Source organism: Eleginops maclovinus, chromosome 4 (genome assembly GCF_036324505.1).
Source record: "Eleginops maclovinus isolate JMC-PN-2008 ecotype Puerto Natales chromosome 4, JC_Emac_rtc_rv5, whole genome shotgun sequence".
In the NCBI taxonomy this organism is placed as follows: domain Eukaryota; kingdom Metazoa; phylum Chordata; class Actinopteri; order Perciformes; family Eleginopidae; genus Eleginops; species Eleginops maclovinus.
Genome location: NC_086352.1, coordinates 13212304 through 13231160, shown reverse-complemented (window position 1 = coordinate 13231160; position 18857 = coordinate 13212304). Strand labels below are relative to the sequence as shown.

Genomic DNA, 18857 nt, shown 5'->3' with positions numbered 1-18857 from the left:
ATAAGCAATCAGCCAACTTTGTCTGCCAGACTCTATGGTGAATATCATACATTCAAAATATAAAGGATATTAATGTATAGATATCACCATGAAACTTCCACAGTTGGTGTATTACTTTAACAGAGCTCACACTCTTATTCTGTCTTTGATTTATATCCTCCATTATCCATTTTTTTTACAAATTACAATTAAAATGACAAAGTGCTTTGATCTCAAAAAAGTTTTTTAATGAATCTAGTCTGCAACCTTTTTTGCCATTATATATAGCAGTTTAACTTAAACAAATATAATCATTGATTAAGTCCATATTTACATCTTTATTAAAAACCTGGAAATTAATAATTGATTAGGCATTTCAAATATTGGTGATGTTAAGTAATATTTATTTTGTATTATTATAGTTACTTTTAATTTAGATGACATTAAATCAGCATGTTTTATTGGTTTTGCCCTACCTAGTGACTAACATTTAAAACAAGCTCCCATTTTCTGGAGAAACTGGCAAAGGAGAGTGTGAGGTCAAGTAAAGACTTATTCAGCCTTCAAAGGTCTTTTTAAAATGGAACAAACGAGGAGAGACGAGTCAGAACACAACAAAAGCCCCAACACTTCTGAGAGCTGGGAAGGTGCATTTAAGCCATATCCTTTCTTAAAAGTCTAATAAGAGCTTCATTTGTGAAACTTTAACTGAAGCAAAAAGGCTCTTTGAAGACACAAGGTTTTTCCATTTTCTTGATTTGACATTCTAAAAAATTAACATTGTAAAATTTCAATAAACCCTGATGTGCAGGCAAAGTGGCCAGGAGTACATTTTATTCATTTTTACACTACATATTATTTATCTGAAAGCAACATCTGAGTGACTGTCGAGATAAATATGCATGCTTCTATCTTTAGTACCGTCAGGACATCAAAGCCTCTCATCTTTATAAAGAACAGAAGTAATGTCAATCTGTTTGGATTCTGATCTGGGCTATTTTTGACAGCTGTGCATTAATGTGTAAATTAACATTATTTCCCATCTATCAATTTGCAGAATGAAAGCCTGAAGTGCATATGAATAGCTCAGTTGCTCAATTGAAAGTAAAACAAAATGTTCAGTTTATCATATAAAAGCAACCATGAGCGACTGTGTTCCTACAAGAGGCACACAATACAATACAATACACATAATTAAGTATTTAAGTTTCAGTAAAAAAACAAAAACAGGAATAATTCAAACACAAATATATGTATATATTTTCTTAATTATTCAATGAATGTGTAATCATTTCTCACCATCTTTAAATTATAATCCAAACAAGGCATTTAATACATCTTTTGTCACTTCCTGTATTGATTTCTTCAGTCAAGAGTGTAAAGTTCCCCCAGCCTGCTTTGGGCAGCAGGTTTAAGATAAATGTTGTAACTAAATAGATTAAGGTCGACATTTACACTAGCCTGCTTTAAACAGGTTGTTACACATGTAAAATGCACACTAACTTTGTCTTTTTCTTCCAGTTATACTGCTGGCTGTTTTGCTCTGTGTGTATATTGTATTGTGTTTATGCGCAAGATTGAAAGCAATACCCAAGAGTCTAATATCTAAAGAAAAAACAAATCTACTTTCTTAGTGACTACTGTGAGTACATCACATGGTATCCACAAGCTATTCCCATTCAGAAGCATACATCACAAATAAAATCCATCATTTATTCAATGAAATTGAAATCTGATCTCCGGTTGGGAATGCCTGTCACAGTTCACACAGTGTACTTGTCCTCCCCTTGCCTCTGAGCTTTGTGGTAGTGCGTGTAGCTACCGTACAGCTCATTGAAAACCTCTCTGACTCCCATCTGCAGCCCGGCCGTCAGAAACTTGATATCCTGCTCCATACACAGGTCCAGTATCCGATAGATCCCCTCCGTTAGATGCAGCTTTACGTCTGGACGCAGAGTAACCTGGAGAGGAAGATAAGAAGGAAGGAGAAAATATATGAATTTGAGGTCACAACAATGTTCGTATTTTTCCATTCATCCTAGCTTTGTTTCACCAACTATCGGATTAGCAACCCGAGTCAGCGATTATCCTTTCTGTGTCACATACTGCAATTCTCTGCTTCCAAAGTTGATGCACTTTAAATAAAAATCACATCTTTCTCTTTGTTAGTTGACTGGCATCATACAGCCTGAAGCAAACCTGCGAGTCACAAATGATGTACCACAGAAGTGAAACATTCATTCCAGTCTCACATCCAGCTTCATAACCATGAGACTTAAATTGAGTGACATCAAATGACAGAAAACATCATCTATCCTGGTTAATATTAATGCAAATGTAAAGAGCAGGACTCCAAAGGGAGGGGAAGGACGATCAATTAATTACTCCTGTTTGGAAATGGAACATCAAATATTTAAAGAGCCAAATGGAGCCTTCGCTAGATATAAGGAAATGGTCCATAAATCTGGATTCAAACCCCACAGGCGCTCCTGAATGACAGGGGGTTTTACTGAGGTAAAAAACATCATAGGATTATTGTTTTTGTGCTTTTTTACAGCCTTCTGTATAGATGTGTGTTAACTAATCATTTAGTCTTTAGTAGGGTTGACTAATGGTGATTTTACAAAATATTTACACCACAACATATTTAATATACAATGGAATATAAAGAGAGGGTAAATACAAAAACAATGAAGTGGACAGTATCATTTTTAGAACATGAGGGTCAGAACACACACACACACACACACCCCCCCCCCACCCCCCACCCCCCTTTTGTCCTCGGTGATCCCTGCAGATCAAGCCAGGAGTAAATCACCAGTGCCTGGTTATTCATGCTGCTGTTACATTATACCTCCGCAGGTGTTGCACACGATGACCTGATGGCTCGTACAGTTGGCTGGACCTCAGCCCTCAGACACGACTCATTATAACAGATGACAGCCGCTCTGTTCTGCTGACTGTTTAATGATTAGATAAGACCTCAGTCACCTGATAACGGGCTCTACCATTAGAAGACAGCATATTATGGGTTTCGTGCAAACTACCGATCAAAGGATCTGAACTGACTGAGGAGCTGAAGTCTCCAAAAATTACAATTAGTGGTTACCGTCCGTACACTTGGATCTGGATTCTGGGATAACTCCAGAAAACATAACACTGCTAGCCAAAGTTGAGTTTAGGTTAAGAGCAATGATGATGAAGCCTTTCCCTTATGAGTCAAACAGTATAATAGGAGTGCAATTCCAAATCAGTAGAGTCCCTTTTAATAGGTTTTCTTAATCCTTAAATGGGCAATCCCATAAAAATATATTGCAAAATGTATTGATTGCTATCTTGTACATTACCCCCATATTACGCCTGTATTATACCATTATTACACCCGTATTACACGTTTATTATACCCATGCTACACTTTTATTGCACCCAATCTAAAATTGTTATTGGGCCCATATTACACCAAAGTAACACCAATATAACACCGATATCACATCGTAATTACAATGTTAAGACACCCGTTTTACACATGGACACAGCCTTTCAAATAACTGTATCCCCAAGAATACAGAAACCCTTTAAGGGTTCATAGAATAGCAAGTTAAACCTCGAGACAAATGCCCAAATCCACAAACTTCACCCGCATTAAAAACATTTTTCTAACTGCAGCTCCACTCAGGTCTAATAACACCTGGCTGCCACTCACAAAGTTCAGCTCAGGCTAAAAGCCATTAGAAGCAATTCTGAAAGAGAGACGGCTAAATTACCTCTGACTTACAAAGAGGTCCATCTCTTTGAAAACCCCCATTAGAAGCACAATAGAAATCCAATTTTAGGATTATTTGATGAGTCACCCAGAGCTCAAAGGATCCCACACACCCCTTCATCACTGTTTCTGTCTGTCCGTCCGCCGGTCTAGATGGGTATTTTCTTTTCTTTCTCTCCATATGGAAACTGCTGAGTCAGATTGGCGTCACGTTAAATACAGTCTGTTGGCAGAGAGGAGCCGCGTTCACAGGCTAGACGTTACTCACTGCTCCGTCCAGCTTTAAGCTTTTTTCCAGCGCACAGAGTTACGGTAATCCGGGACCCGTTCACACAGATTTGAGCACATTCACATTCAGGCCAATGAAAATACTTCCCATCTCTGAATCTGAGCGACAGCTTCTCCGTCACCATGCTCAACTGAATCTCGCCAGCTCAACACACACCACCAGATAAACTGGGCTGGATCAAAGGATCAGATGAGTCCTGTTGCCTTTGTGCATCTGTGTGTGTGTGTGTGTGTGTGTGTGTGTGTGTGTGTGTGTGTGTGTGTGTGTGTGTGGTAACCCACAGCTGTGGAAAATCAGTGGGGATGACAGCTGGGTTTGGATGAGGAATCGTGTTGACTTTGTATGATACTATGACTTGTGTGTGTGTGTGTGTGTGTGTGTGTGTGTGTGTGTGTGTGTGTGTGTGTGTGTGTGTGTGTGTGTGTGTGTGTGTACCTTCTGCAGCTCTGTGACGTACTGAGCCACCATGAAGGCCGACAGTGTGGTGAAGCTCTCGGCTGTAGCGGCAATGTGAGAGTACATCCTCTCTATTAATCTGGAGCACTGGAGATACACGTCACCATCTGGGCATTAGAAAAAACAACAACAAAGATCAATGTTAAATTATAAAAGAGTTTTCATGTGATAAAAAAAAGCCTATTTCGATATCATCCCAAAGACTTGTTGCAATAACATGCGATAATGTGAAACACTTCTACTGTACCTCATGTGCTTTCAAATTGATCCTACTTTTATAAACTGTGGCGCTTTACAACATTTAAAAACACATTAAGGATTAAATGTTTGTATTTCATAAACTGGAATTGAATTGATATTGTATATTGTAGAGGAGCATTGAATAAAACAAACAGAAAACCTCTCCAACTGGGTAAAAGAGCAGACTGATTTGCTGGTACACAATCGTTCATGTGTGGAGGAGGTAGAGATTTATGCAACAGATGTCTGCAGTTTACAATGGATTTAGACTGAAAAGTGTATCAACATTTGTCTTTTCTGGAAGGCTACTGATGTTGAGGGGGATATCAGAAACTGCCAACTGCTCGTGTTCTAGTAACAGGAAAAGGGTGGAAAGACACTTTTTCTGTCTTTCCAGATTATTTATTAGGATGTACTACAGTGCATTTCTTCCTTTTAATTCCTTGTTTCATTTCAAGGACAAATGGTACCAAACCAAAAGTCACATTTTTATGCTTGAAATATTAAAAGGGGCCCTATTATGCTTTTTGGAGGTTTCCCTTTCCTTTAGTATGTTGTTTAGGTTGTTGTGCATGTAAATGGCCTGCAAAAGCTAAAATCCCAATGGTCCTTCCATATGGAGTTTCTCACATAAAAGTGGAGTGCTTCTTCCCTAAACCAATATTTCCCTCCACATATATTTATGGTAATATAACACGTACTTTAGTCAAGAGCCATTGTACGTTACCAGTGTCACCGTCTCCTCGCTGCCGACCCTCCTGCATGATGGATCCCACCAGGCGATAAAAGACATTCAAGAAGGACGGAGCGGCATTCAACATCACCTGGACACACGAGACGTTTAGGGTCATAAAAAATCATTTGTTTTGTAGCAGAATTGTGTAGACTTAACCTATATAATAAGTGTGTACACTCATAAAGAGTTGTTTAAAATCTGCTCAGCTGGTTTTGCTCACAGCCACAAAGACTGGAAGACAAACAAACCACCTGAGCACTTTGGTTGCTGAATGGTTACAGTGCATTACAAAACCCTGGTTCAGTTCCTGTCAGGACCTGTGTTGCATGACATATCCCTCTACCCCCTCTGCAAGAAACCTAACCATTGTTTATGTCTGAAGACCTCTATTTTCAATATGGTGGGATGGTACATATATTCTTGAGGTTTATCCAACTTTACAGTTTATGACAGACTTTCACTTGAATCCAAGACCAACTTTCATCCTCCATATTTGAAATACTGCTCTCCAGTTGTTTACACACTTTCAATTCTAGAGGAGTTTGATTCTTCAACATGGACATTATATTTGTAGGACAGATGACAGGAAATATGTAGAAAATGATACACAAACAACCAAGAACACATTTTCACTTAAAGTAATATCAGAATACATAATATTCAGTAAATATATACAATTTCGGTCCGTCACAATATTTCCACTAATTACGTCGTAACAGAGCAGCTATAAACCTACACTCCAAAAATGACAGAGGTAAAAATGGATTTCCATTAAAGCTACGTTTGCATTTTCCGTCCACTCTTTTTGTTCTCTTTTCAAGGCCTGAAGTGGACCGAGGAGGATGAAGAGAGAGAATATAAACGAGGAGCAGATGATGTCAGCAGCTTTAATTGGGGCTTAGTAATGGTTTCCATCAACTTATACCAGCTCCATGCCAACCATCACTGCTGCCAGCTCCCCTACCTCCCCTCCTCCTCCCCCTTCCTGTCCTATCACACCTCCTTTCTCCAGCTCACTCCCCTCTTTTATACTTCTTCCTGAAACTTCCCTCGTGCATCGCATTCAAATCTCAAGTCCTTTGTTCTCCGCCTCTTTTCTCATCTCTTTATCACTTTTTATTTCTAACCTCTTTTTTGTTCTTACCTCCACTCTCATTTCAGTCTTATTCCCCCCCCCCTTTTTACCTCCCTCCTGCCCCTCCTTCACATGCTGTCTTTAGCCCTAACAAACATCTGATATCGGTTAGCTGGTTCTTTCCTAGTTTGATTCAAAGCAGCTGCACCGTTTCAGTTGTACCATGTCACTGTTTCTGAACACAAAAATTGTCAACATCTCCGAAAATGTACAACAAAGAAATTATCACATTAACACCACCACAATATAAATGCAAACAGTTGTCTGTTGGCTGGAATGTGGAAAATGTATCTCTCCAGGGAGAATGTCTCTTTTTTTTATACTTTGGGTGCAATGAAAGCAGTGCCAGTAAAAGCTGAGAATGTGGATGTTTGTGGTTTCGTGCGGCTGCAGCATGACTTCTGGTAGCTGCAATATCCTTTCTTTAAAAGAGACATTCCTGGCCCCGGCCGTGGCGCAACTGGCTGGGGCACCTGCACCGTACGCCGGCGACCCGGGTTTGATTTTTCCAGATCCCACCCCAACTCTCTCTCCCACTTTCCTGTCACTCTCCTATCCGATTAAAGGCAAAAAGCCCCCAAAAAATAACTTAAAAAAAAAAAAAAGAGACATTCCTCTGGGGCATCCTGGGGGCTCAGTCGCAGAGTTTAAAACACATACCGCATATTCCTTGAATCAGGTATTCAAACCAGCAGCCTTGAGCTGTAATGACCTTATTACACGAAGGTTAGGTTTGGTTTCTATAAAGGCCATATATAAGACTAGGAACACCTAGAAAAACTATAAAGTTGAATCAACACCTTTGTAAAACAGTTTCAACAAAAACTCATCAATATAATCCTCTTCATCCTCTTCTTACCTGTGGATGACACTGGATGATGGCAAACAGCGCCTCATGAACAGCCAGGAACATTGACTGGTAGACGGGCGGGGTCAGGTGGTCGAGGGGCACCGACTGCAGCGCTCCCAGGATGAGGAGGACATGATGAGGGTTTGTGATGAGCCCCTCGCCCTGACGCAGCAGTGATGTCATGGATGTCACCGTAGGAACCGTGAAAGGAACGGTCAGAGAGACGTCCTGCGTGGAGGCTTTTACCAAAAACTGTAACAACAGGGATAAGCACACAGAACTAGAGTTGGTACAAATAGGTAATGATATGTGAAGATAATCCTGGACCATAAAATTGCAGTTCATGATATTATTGAGATAATCCTCAAAATATGGCTACGAATTCTTGAAATGGCACTTAAACAACACTGGTTTCACTTTAAGCTAAATATTTTAGTGAACATGAATTGAATCAAAAACAAAACACAGCGTAAATCATTTCAGATTTTTTTTTTAAAATCAGGCTTTTGACATACACTATATGGACAAAAGTATTGAGACACTCCTCTTAAATCATGAATTCAGGTGTTTCATTCAGTCTCATTGCCACAGGTGTATAAAATCAAGCACCTAGCCATGCAGTCTGCCTTTACAAACATTTGTGAAAGAATGGGTCGTTCTAAAGAGCTCGCTGAACTCGCCACCGTTAAGTCAGTTGGTGAAATGTTTCCCTCCTAGATATTCCAAGATCAACTGTATGTGATATTATTGCAAAGTGGAAACGTTTAGGAACCACAGCAACTCAGCCACGAAGTGGCAGACAACGTAAAGTTACAGACCGGGGTCGCCGAGTGCTGAGGCACATAGTGCGTAAAAGTGGCCAAAGCTCTGCTGACTCAGTCACTGCAGAGTTCCAAACCAGCTCTGGCATTAATATCAGCACCACAACTTTGCACTGGGAGCTTCAAGGCGTGGGTTTTAATTGCCGAGCAGCTGCAGGCAAGCCTTACATCACCAAGCACAATGCCAAGCGTGGAATGGAGAGGTGTAAAGCACACCGCCACTGGACTCTGTAGCAGTGGAAACGTGTTCTGTGGAGTGACCAATCACGCTTCTCTATCTGGCAGACTGATGGACGAGTCTAGGTTTGGCGAATGCCAGGAGAACGTTACCTGCCTTACTGCATTGTGTCAAATGTAAAAATTGGTGGAGGAGGGATAATGCTATGGGATGTTTTCCTGGGGTTGGCCCAGGCCCCTTAGTTTCAGTGAAGGGGATTCTTAATGCTTCATCTTACCAAGTCATTCTGGACAATTCTATACTTCCAACTTTGTGGAAAGAGTTTGGGGAAGTCCCTGTTCTGTTCTAGCACGACTGTGCCCCAGTGCACAAAAGGCATGGTGGGATGAGTTTGGTGTGGAAGAACTTGACTGGCCCGCACAGAGCCCTGACCTCAACCCCATTGAACACCTTTGGGATGAACTAGAATGGAAATTGCGAGCCAGGGCCTGAAGTCCAACATCAGTGTCTGACCTAACAAATGTTCTTCTTACAGCTTGTAGAAAGCCTTCCCAGAAGAGCGGAAGCTGTTAAGGCTGCAAAGGGGGGGACCAACTTCAAATAAATGCCTAAGAATTTGGAATGGGATGTCATAAAAGCTCCTGTAGGTGTAATGTGTAGGTGTCTCAATACTTTTGTATATATAGTCTAGAAATCATTTTTAGGTCACCAGTGCATGAGTGAAAAATTACCATTTGAGCTCTATAACAAACCATCCCTAGTTGTAAATGAACAAAAGGCACACGTATGACATTCCAGAGACCCTCTTTCGATATCTTTTTATAGCTTTCTATGAGTATTCAATAGTTAATGCAGTATGAAAATCAAGATACTGCAGTCCTTTGACAGCAGGACATCTTGCTTCATCATAGCAGGAAAAGCACAGGTGTTACTAATAACATTAACAATGGCTCTGTTCTTTTCAAGGAGCTTAAACCGAGACAGCTCAAATTCAGCTATCATTTATTTGATTATCTGAAAATGTGCCGTTTCTGCTGTGACAGACAACGTGCCCTCTGTTAAAAATATACCTATTATGTTACCAAAAAATGTTGGATATTGCCCTTCTTTGCCAAATTGTATTTTCACACGAGGCATTCGGTTTGAGGTCTGCGTGTTGCTCCCAAAACATGTTGACTTTTCATGTAAATTCTATTGCTTTTAAAGAAAGTAATACTTTACTGGAATTAAATTTGAATGACTTAGAACTTCTAAATGAACTTCTCTTGTGCCGTCTATAAAGACGAAGGTGTTATATAACAGCAGAGCAGACAGATGACAGAGCAGCATGGTGAGCATATCAAGAAAGTGCTGTGTGTGTGTGTGTGTGTGTGTGTGTGTGTGTGTGTGTGTGTGTGTGTGTGTGTGTGTGTGTGTGTGTGTGTGTGTGTGTGTGTGTGTGTGTGTGTGTGTGTGTGTACAGTATGTTTTAAGCAGATTGCTGGGTTGTCTGTCTGCTCCTCCCAGCAGCTCTGAGGGAAACACATTGACCTGAAAGAGCCCTAGAGGAAATTACAGTTAACAGCGCTCCGACGGAAACCAACAGACTGTGATTGTCATTTTTGATGCCGAGTCACTCAAGACATCCGTCACATGTGCTTCCAGTCTCTACAACGATTACTGATCTGAAAGGTCGAAAGAAAACATAGCACAAAATGCCCTCAGCGTGATTACCCTGCTTGTCTTCTTGTTTGTGTTCAAGTCACACAGAGTTCCTTCTATATGATTTCCTTCTACAAATGTAAGCAATACTTGAATGACAAGATTTTAAATATGTAATGACCATCTCTTGGGGAATAAAGGAATGCCTCTATCCAGCAAGTGCATTATCATGTCAATTTTCTCTGATGCACAAACATGTACTTGTATACCGTTAAAATAATTTTAGGTTAGAAGGCAGCTCCTCCTGTCAGGCTTTCAGAAAACTGCAATCACCAGTAGAACTGTCTTTTTATCCTAAGTGTATCTTTCACCACTCCTGAAGTGCCTACATTTTCAATAAGTAATATGTACTGTATTACATTTTGGAAGTAACTTGCCCAGCACTGTTTGTGACTTAACTTGGACCTGAGCCCTTTGACTTTAGACATACTTGATACAATCCCCTAAGACAAAAGATTGGAATGTATGTTTTTAAAAATAACTATTTGATATCTAAGAAAGTGCAGCATTATTGTTTTAATCACTAAGTTGAGTCGCATTTTTTGTAACAAAATGTTTTCTTAAACAAATAAAAAGAGAATAAGCATTCATGACTTTGTTTTCAAATTAAATTATACTTTTACTCTATAGCTGTAATTGCAAATCAAAGTTCAGGACTTGGAACTTGACTTGAGACTTACTTGCGTGACTTGCAAAGCAATTACTCGGTCTCTCCCCTGTTGATACGCCTAACGTAATGCCAATTAAAAAATAAACGGATTAACCCAAACAACTCCTGATACTAACAACAAAATCCGTGTTTTCTTTCTATGAGTAACAAACGTGCCAAATGAGACAAATCGCAGCATATGACTTTTGTCTGAGTTTGTGTGTGTTTCTCACCACCATGGCAGATACAATCTGTGGTGCAATGAGCCACAGAGCCTTAGAGCAGGGCTCAGGTAACTGACAGCAGGAAAGCAGCTTAATGATGATCACTGCAGATAGCACCTCCTGGAGAACAGAGACAGAGAGTGAGAGTGAGAGATCTGTTCATTTGATTTTCATTCAGTGAGACAGCCTATTATATGATTCATTCATAGTTCCCTCACATCAAGTAAGAGAGCTTTTCATGTGACAGATTGTAAAAACTGCCCTAAAAATCAGTTTAAGGGATATTTAAATGTATAAAAGTGATCATGTTTGACCCTCACCCTGTAGTTTCCGGCCCTCAGTTTGCCAGTGTCCAGTCCCTCTCTGATCAGCAGCAGCAGCAGGTTGAACCGACCTGTAGTGCTTCTCTCCAGCAGGTGGCGCAGCAGCTCTTGCACAGCCGGCTCCAGCTCACACACATCATTTGAGGAGAGCCAAGAAGCTGAAAGAGTGAAAATGTGTCACAATCAGGATATTGATGTGTTACTGAAAAACGTAACTGAGATAAGAGTTAAATAAAGTGTATTGTTTGGTGCTTTGCTGTGATGTTGCAGTAACAGCAATACACAAGTGTTTCTAATGTTTATCGTCTATATTTATAACAATGTTGATTAATGATCCCACGTTTAGATGTTTAGACTTTTATTACTTTCCTTTATCTATATTATGTCTCCTTAATAGAGACTACAAATTTAACTTGAACATGAGGTAATATAAATGTAATTTACGGTGCTGTTCAATTGCTGCTTTTTTAAGACATGATACATAGAATTATCTAAATTAAATAAGTTGTAAACTTGCGTCAATGTACAATATGCAATGTAGACTAATGAAAGACAAACACCGGCAGATTGGACATGTGAATGATACGGTTTGTTCCATGTACCTGTCAGCAGTCTGTGCACATTCTGCAGTATCTGCATGTACAGCTCGTCCAACTCCTTTCCTTCTTTCTCCTCCCTGCTCTCTCCTCTGGTCTTCTCCACTGCTTTGTAAAAAGTTGACAGGAAATGGAGGGAAGAAACCAGGAAGTCCAACGGCCTGTGGGCACAACTGATTTCTTTGAGGATTTGCTGGCAGCAGCTCTGATAGAGAGCCATGTGTCTCATTTGTTTCTGCGTGTTCTCGTCCTCCACTGACAGTAAGGACAGCTCGCAGTGCAGCATGACGGTGACCACTTCTACTAGAAAGGCCTGGCCGAGGACGCAGGCCGGTTGGATGTGTGACTCGCTGACGGTTTGGGGTTTGAGGATGGACTCAACAGCCGGTCCCAGTGAAGCGGTCGTTCTTGTGAGCGTCTGAGTCAGAGTTTGATCCATTTGTTTACTCTTCCCCAGGTTAAAGGTCATCGCCTGGGACAAGGAGGTCAGCGATGCCAGCAGGAGATGAACAGACAAAATGGATGCTCCTGGATTCGGTTTACCTGACACAGCTGCTGAACTGGGTGCCACTATTTTCATGTTTGACATCTCCTCACTAGTCAGATATGAGGCAAACTGGTCTAGGTTGAGTCGAACGCTGCTGTTTCTGATTATAATCAACTGGACTAAGGCCCTGATGAAGCTTTGTGCTTCTTTGATTAAATCCAACCAATCAGAGCTGCTTGTGGCTCCGAATGCTCCATTGCTGCTGCGCCAGAGGAGTGCGGAAACAGAGGCCTGCAGCAGAGTCCCACCGTGGATGAGCTTCAAAACACTTTGGAAGTTTCTAACCTCCAGGAAACAGGTGAGAATCCTGAGCAGCTTCACCAGGAAGAGAGCTTCATCTCCAGGTTCAGGAGGCTCCACGGCTTTCTGACAGGAGGTGGAAGTGAGCATAAAGAACAGCAGGAGGAATACAGAGGAGAAATCCTCAGAGTTCATCCCATCTGGGTTTAGGTTGGTTAAGATTTGGAGCAAGTCTACCAGCTCCTTGCTTTTTGCCTCAGTCAGGAACACAGACACCTCTCCAGCCTTTGAGGCTGCCAATATATCCTCAACTATAGTCTCTTTATTCACAAGTGTGGACAGAGGCAGTCTCTCACAAGGTCCAGTTCCTTTCTCCTGAATCTTCAGCAGCGTAGGACAAACCTTGGGTATATGAGCTGCCTTGAGAACACCAACAATCCTGTTTGTGAGGGAACAAACTGTAGCAGAGAACAGGGAAGGCAACTCGGCAAGAACAGGGCTTTGGAGAAGTTGTGAAGATACAAGAGACGCACTGAGACAGCCGGGCGGACAGCCTTTTCCTCTGTTGGCTTGTATGCTGAGGAGTGAACTAACAAGCACATCAGCCACACAGCCCACATCTTCTCCGCTCAGGTATGGAGCAATCAAAGGAAAGTTGGATGTGACAAGATACCAGTGTGCTGCGAGGTAAGAGCTGGAGTTTACACTGGCTATCTGCCCGTCCCATACCAGCTCTCCATCCAGACTCAAATCTAATTCTGATTTGGCTAAAATAAACTGTGCTGCGCTGTTTAGCAGAGCTGCTGTGCTGGGTTCAGAGAGTAAGGGGGTATCTAAGAGAACTTTTTTCATCTGTTGCAGAGTGAGGAGTTTGAGCAGCAGACGGCTCAGGGGGCTGCAGGACGGCTGTAGACGTGCCGGAACAAACTCACCAGAGAGGAGACTTTCTATCTGTGTTAGGACTGGAGAGCGGTCTTCAGTCTCACTGGCAGAGGCCGTGAGTGCTGTGTATTTGCTGCAGTTGATATCAAAGAGCGTGTCGACTTCCACCCAGGTGTATCTGAGAAGCAGAGTGGCATCCAGGGTCTTCAGGTCCCAAAGTGCTCCCAGGTTAGACTCTGAAAGCTTTGCAGACTTTTGCTGGTCCAAATTATTTTTGCGTTTCCGTGGGGTACTTTGAACCGCACTTGTTTTTACAGCATTTTCTTCTGTTGACAACAGATTCAGTAGCTCCCTGACAACCTGTTGCATCTCCCCCATCAATGCCTGACTCTGCCTGAGTATAGGAAGAGGAGAGGCATTGTCTAGAGTCTTCAGACTAAACAGAACGACATGAAGCAGCTGGCTGAGGGAAAAGAGCTTCAGAGATGCATCTTTTCGGCTCTGGTCCACTTCACCATCGATCTCCATCTTCTCTTCTTCCTGCACCAGGTCACATAGTATATGTGTCCTGATGCTCTCCAACACTAATGAGCAGATCTCTAGCCCCTGGGAAGAAGGAGTGTCCAACAGACAAGTCCTGAGCGAGGCGGAGGCGCCTTCAGACAGCAGAGGAGGTCGGATGTTGCCCGCTGCTGGCTGACAAATCACAGTCAGGAGCTCGGAGAAGAAACGAGACAGCTGACGGAGCTTAGTGTAAGTCTGGAGGAGACTGCACACCAGTAGCTGTTGGAAAACAAATATTTAGTCTCAGTCAAAACTAATCTCTCACACATTTCTAATCCTGCATTCGCAAGTATTTAATTATGTTGAGTTTTCTTTTCTGAAATACACAAATCATTTAGGATTAAATTTAAGACCTGTCTGGCCCGTTGCACTCGCGCTTCCATGCATTCAGAGTTAACCCAGGCTGAAGATAACAGCTGGTCCAGGTCTGGTTCAAGAATTAGATGGTTGAGACTCAACAGCGCCTTTAAACAGCGGTACCATGCCGGGATGCTGAAGGACAAAAGAGAACATATATTACCATTTAACCAAGAAAAAGTTACACTTTTTTGATAAAAAACTCTAACAAGGTGGAGTCTGTGATTCTAATTCGATACACCTAATGAGCTAAGCTTTAACTATTCTGTATAGCCCTATGAACCACACAATGTTATTCCAGCAGGGGAAAGGCCATGGATGAATAAAGATAGGCAGTAGGTTGGAACCGATGTATTTGTTTGGGTGTTGAGTTGAAATATCTACAGTGTCTCTCCAGAATCCCAGACTCCACCTTCAGCTGAATACATCAAGGAGTTTTTGTTTTACCTTGGCTGGGCCTGGTTTAACAGCATTTCTCCCAGAGCTCTGTAGAACTTCAGTTGGACCTCTGCATGTCTGATCCGGTCTGCTGCTACATTGTAAATATCAGCTGACAGAGTCTGGTTGAGCAGGGACTCCACCGCCAGCAGAGCCAGGCTCCAGCTCTCTGGGGAACAGGCAGAGGATCGGGGAGACTTCTGCCCCGGGGTAACAGGAACTGGCTGGTCTGCTTTGGCAGGGGAGTTTTCATCAAGACACACGTCCAACATTGGGACCAACCTGGTCAGGAAATAAAAACACAGCATCCTGTGCATTTCCTCACTTTCTCCTCTCCCTTTTCCGTAGCTTTCCACAAAGAACTTAAACAGCAGAGAATATGTATTGGACTTCACAGTGTAGTGGAGGGCCGGCTCACAGTAGCCCTGAGCACTCACTTTGGAGAGTATTGCGCTGACGGGCTTTAAGGGGCCTTTTGCACCTCCAGGACCACGTTTCCCAGACTCCTCTTTAGATGGAAGCAGCTCCTCTTTGTAGGCGGTCAGGTGCTCAGAGGGGAACAGAGCTAACTGGAGAATGGAGTCAATCTTTATGCGGATGTCTCTGGATAGCTGCTGACGGAGGCGCAGGTGTGTGTGAGAAGCAGCAAATTCTCCAGAGGTCAGCAGGTGTCTGAGTAATACTAAAGGTTGGATCAGCTGGTTGGTTACCATAGTAGAGACTCTGTTAGGATTGGCTTGTTGTCGCTGGACTGACAAATAACATGACAGCACTTGAAGCAACACATCAAACAAATTAGCTGAGCGAACATTTTCTTTTGGCTTGGCAGGGGGTTTATTAGCGTCCAACTCGGGCTCCCCAGGAGGATTTTCAGTTATCGGCTCAGTTTGGGAAATGTCCAAATCGATAGTTTGAAGACTCTCAGTCATCACTTCATCCTCACATGTGACAGATTCTGTCATTAGGGGCAATGGCTGTTGTAGTTCACGGCAGGCCAGAGAGCAGAGCTTAGCCAGGAGATCAACAATCAGTTCATACTTTGTGGTGAAGACAGACGAGAGCGCAGGGGAAGAGAGGAGGCCCTGACACACACTGAGGATGGTGGACACACACACCAGAGACTTAGTGTCGACACGTGCACATTCCTGGAGACGCTCAAGCAGCAGCTAGAGACAAACAGAGAAAAGAGTTGTCCATCCTCATTTTCAATCTCAACACAATATCTTTGTAGAGTATGAATGCTCTGCTGCCAAAGCACTAGTCGTATGTGTGAGTTATTTTTTTAAAGCGAGGCACAAATGGTTAAAAACACCCTAGATGTGTGCTGATGAATTTATGAAAGTATTGGTAGCATACCTGTGCCATGTTGAGCCTCAGGCTGACCGTCTTGCCCTGCTTCAGCAAAGAGTGGAGCTTTTTGCTGTGAAGAAGATCGTCAAGGTAACACCACAGCCCTTCCAGAACATTCTCAGAAAACTCTACCTTCTGGTTGTACCGGCCCGTCAGAGCGTGGGTGCACCAGTCCAACAGCACCTACAGTACATGTGAAGAGGGTCAAGACAGGAGTACATGGTAGACATGTAAATGCTGCTTTTAAATAATTGTGACTCAGAGAGTGAACTTATCAAACGAATGAACGCAAATGGTAAATATAGCACTGTACAATATCTTAACGGTACATTTGGACTAAAAACATGCACTAATGGTGCATTCACACAGGACACTGACTCTATCGTCCCTCTGTTTTTAGATAAGAATAAAATAAAAACTGTCCAGAATCAAAGACTAATTTCTCATTTCTGTTTTTAGATGAGAAGAAGACTCAAGCCAAAGTCCCAAAAGTACCTCCAAAATAAATCCCAAAAACTCAATAAATAAATAGGTTTAGTGTAGGACACATATAATCTGCAAAAAATGTAAGGTACATAATTAACAAAACAGTTTTCTTCTATTTAAGTGTAGACAATTGGTACTGGTCTTTATTGATTATACTGTACATTATGAGTTTTGGTCATAGAATGACACCAAATCACCTCAGATGATAAACTACACTTGGCCCTTCTAGTAAACACTGAACATCTTAAAAACAAAAGCGACCATCATCATTCAGTGGAGACACAAACACCTGTAACATAACTCAACAGTGGTTACCTGTTCCTTGTTGGGGAGCAGGCACTGAGTCGAGACCCAGGCAAAACGTGCCAACTTTAACTTGTCCTCCCATGAAGTTTGAGGACTCTTCAGCTTCAGATGGATACCCGAGTAAATGGCAGCCATCTCTGCAGATGGTGCTACTGCTGCACCGGTCTGAAGAGAGGGGGGGTAGAAGTGTTATTCCTTGGGGGAAATCCACAAGCAACCCAGGATATAGAGAATAGCTGAAATGAGCCCTACCTTTATATTATGCAAAACTAAGTGAAATGTATACATCAATCATTACAATTCAGTAAAATAAAAAACATAACTCTGAAATGGGCAATTCTTGATAAGTTCTGCATTTAATTTAATTTGTTGGTATTTATCAGCAAGCATTTTTTGGTGTCATGGATGTTTTTAATTACTTTTTCTTCATTTTAGTATTAGTACATTTATTTAACTGCAATATATAAACACTCCCGCCACAACTCTCTAGAAGTTAAGCACAACTTGGGTAAGAGTCAAGGGAAGAGCGTAAGGAAATCTATATTCATATGACTATGCAAGCCAGTGGTGCTTGCATTGATGTAAAAAAAAACAACTTTACAGTCTATGGCAAATACCCCTTAAGCCGGGACAGTATATACACAAACACACGTGTTCAACACGAGATCGTTTAAGTTAAACACAAAGGCAAATATGTGTCATTTATTTCACCAGATAGCATCATGAGAACAAGGCTTTAACAAACAGACATGCGTTAAAGCTAAAACATCTGACGTTAGCTGGATAGCATCTTCCTGCTAAAGTCAAAGTACGCTACAGGAGCTACTTATCGTCCAGCCGCAAACAACCATCAATGAGCTTTATAAATCATTGTTGAAAGATAATTAATTGCATTAGGGTTAACTAAGTTTATAAGACTTACGACTTCTTAAACCGCACGTGTCTGCTGTTTTCAGATGTAGACGAACTTTCAACTTTCACCCTGTCGGCAAGGCAAGAGCAATCGATAGACAATTTAAAGGGGCTGTTTTAGATTAAATGTGCCTTAAATATTCCTGTTTCTGTTTATTTTTACTTTAGTTGAGCTAGCCAAAGGAGGGATGTAGTTTGGTAATTAAGCTAATTAGAAAAGGTAATCCAAAAAACTTGGCAATGTATGCCTTCGTAATAATAATGATAACCAGTACAAAAAGGAAACGAGAGACATAACTATTAAAAAATAAGAAATGTCACTACTTAAATCACTATGTCAATATATCAATATCAATTATGTATAGTAATATTGTGTATTCAATAGATACACTTTATAAATATATATCCTTCACTATTGATATGTATATTTTAACTGTTTGTTAATTTTCTATTTTATTTTCGATTCATGTGCAATGTCTCATACATTCTGCTGTGACGAAATAAATTCCCAAATTGAGATCAATAAATATAAATATCAATACATATCTAACATAATTTAATCGACTAGATTAATATTGATTTAAATTAACTTCAAGCAGGCTAGTGCAAAATGTATTAAAACTACTTAAACTTCTGCTAAATCATTAAAGATGTCACACAAGTGGGTCTCATCTCCTGTAGTTGCCCCTCTGGCCTGATTGAATATATGAGTATTTCCTCTATTTATGTTATTAAAATGTTTGAGGTGGAATTAGCTCGACAAAAAAAAGTTCCACTTAAAACACTTAAAGTAGGCGTTGGTGATCTGTGTTCGCTTGGTTATGCCTGGGAAAGT

The 18857-nt window shown here is 41.3% G+C and overlaps 1 protein-coding gene across 1 annotated transcript; it reads right to left on the bottom strand.

The window, feature by feature from the left end:
• Positions 1–785: 785 nt before the first annotated feature.
• Positions 786–18091, bottom strand: urb2 (URB2 ribosome biogenesis homolog). Its single transcript, XM_063881038.1, has 12 exons — positions 18033–18091; positions 17120–17275; positions 16325–16501; positions 14978–16134; positions 14527–14665; positions 11947–14392; positions 11342–11502; positions 11031–11141; positions 7458–7700; positions 5455–5551; positions 4467–4594; positions 786–1940 (listed from the first exon to the last, which is right to left on the bottom strand). Exons 2-12 carry the CDS (start codon positions 17243–17245, stop codon positions 1743–1745), a joined length of 4983 nt encoding a protein of 1660 aa, XP_063737108.1. The 5' UTR covers positions 17246–17275; positions 18033–18091; the 3' UTR covers positions 786–1742.
• Between the last annotated feature and the right edge of the window lie 766 nt (positions 18092–18857).

Coding starts and splice junctions, on each gene's coding strand:
- urb2 (XM_063881038.1), bottom strand. CDS start 17,245: ATGGCTGCCATTTACTCGGGTATCCATCTGAAGCTGAAGAGTCCTCAA. Junction 11,503..11,946: donor TGTGCACAGACTGCTGACAG/GTACATGGAACA, acceptor TCACTCTTTCAG/CTTCTTGGCTCTCCTCAAAT. Junction 4,595..5,454: donor GCGAGGAGACGGTGACACTG/GTAACGTACAAT, acceptor TCTAATGCCCAG/ATGGTGACGTGTATCTCCAG.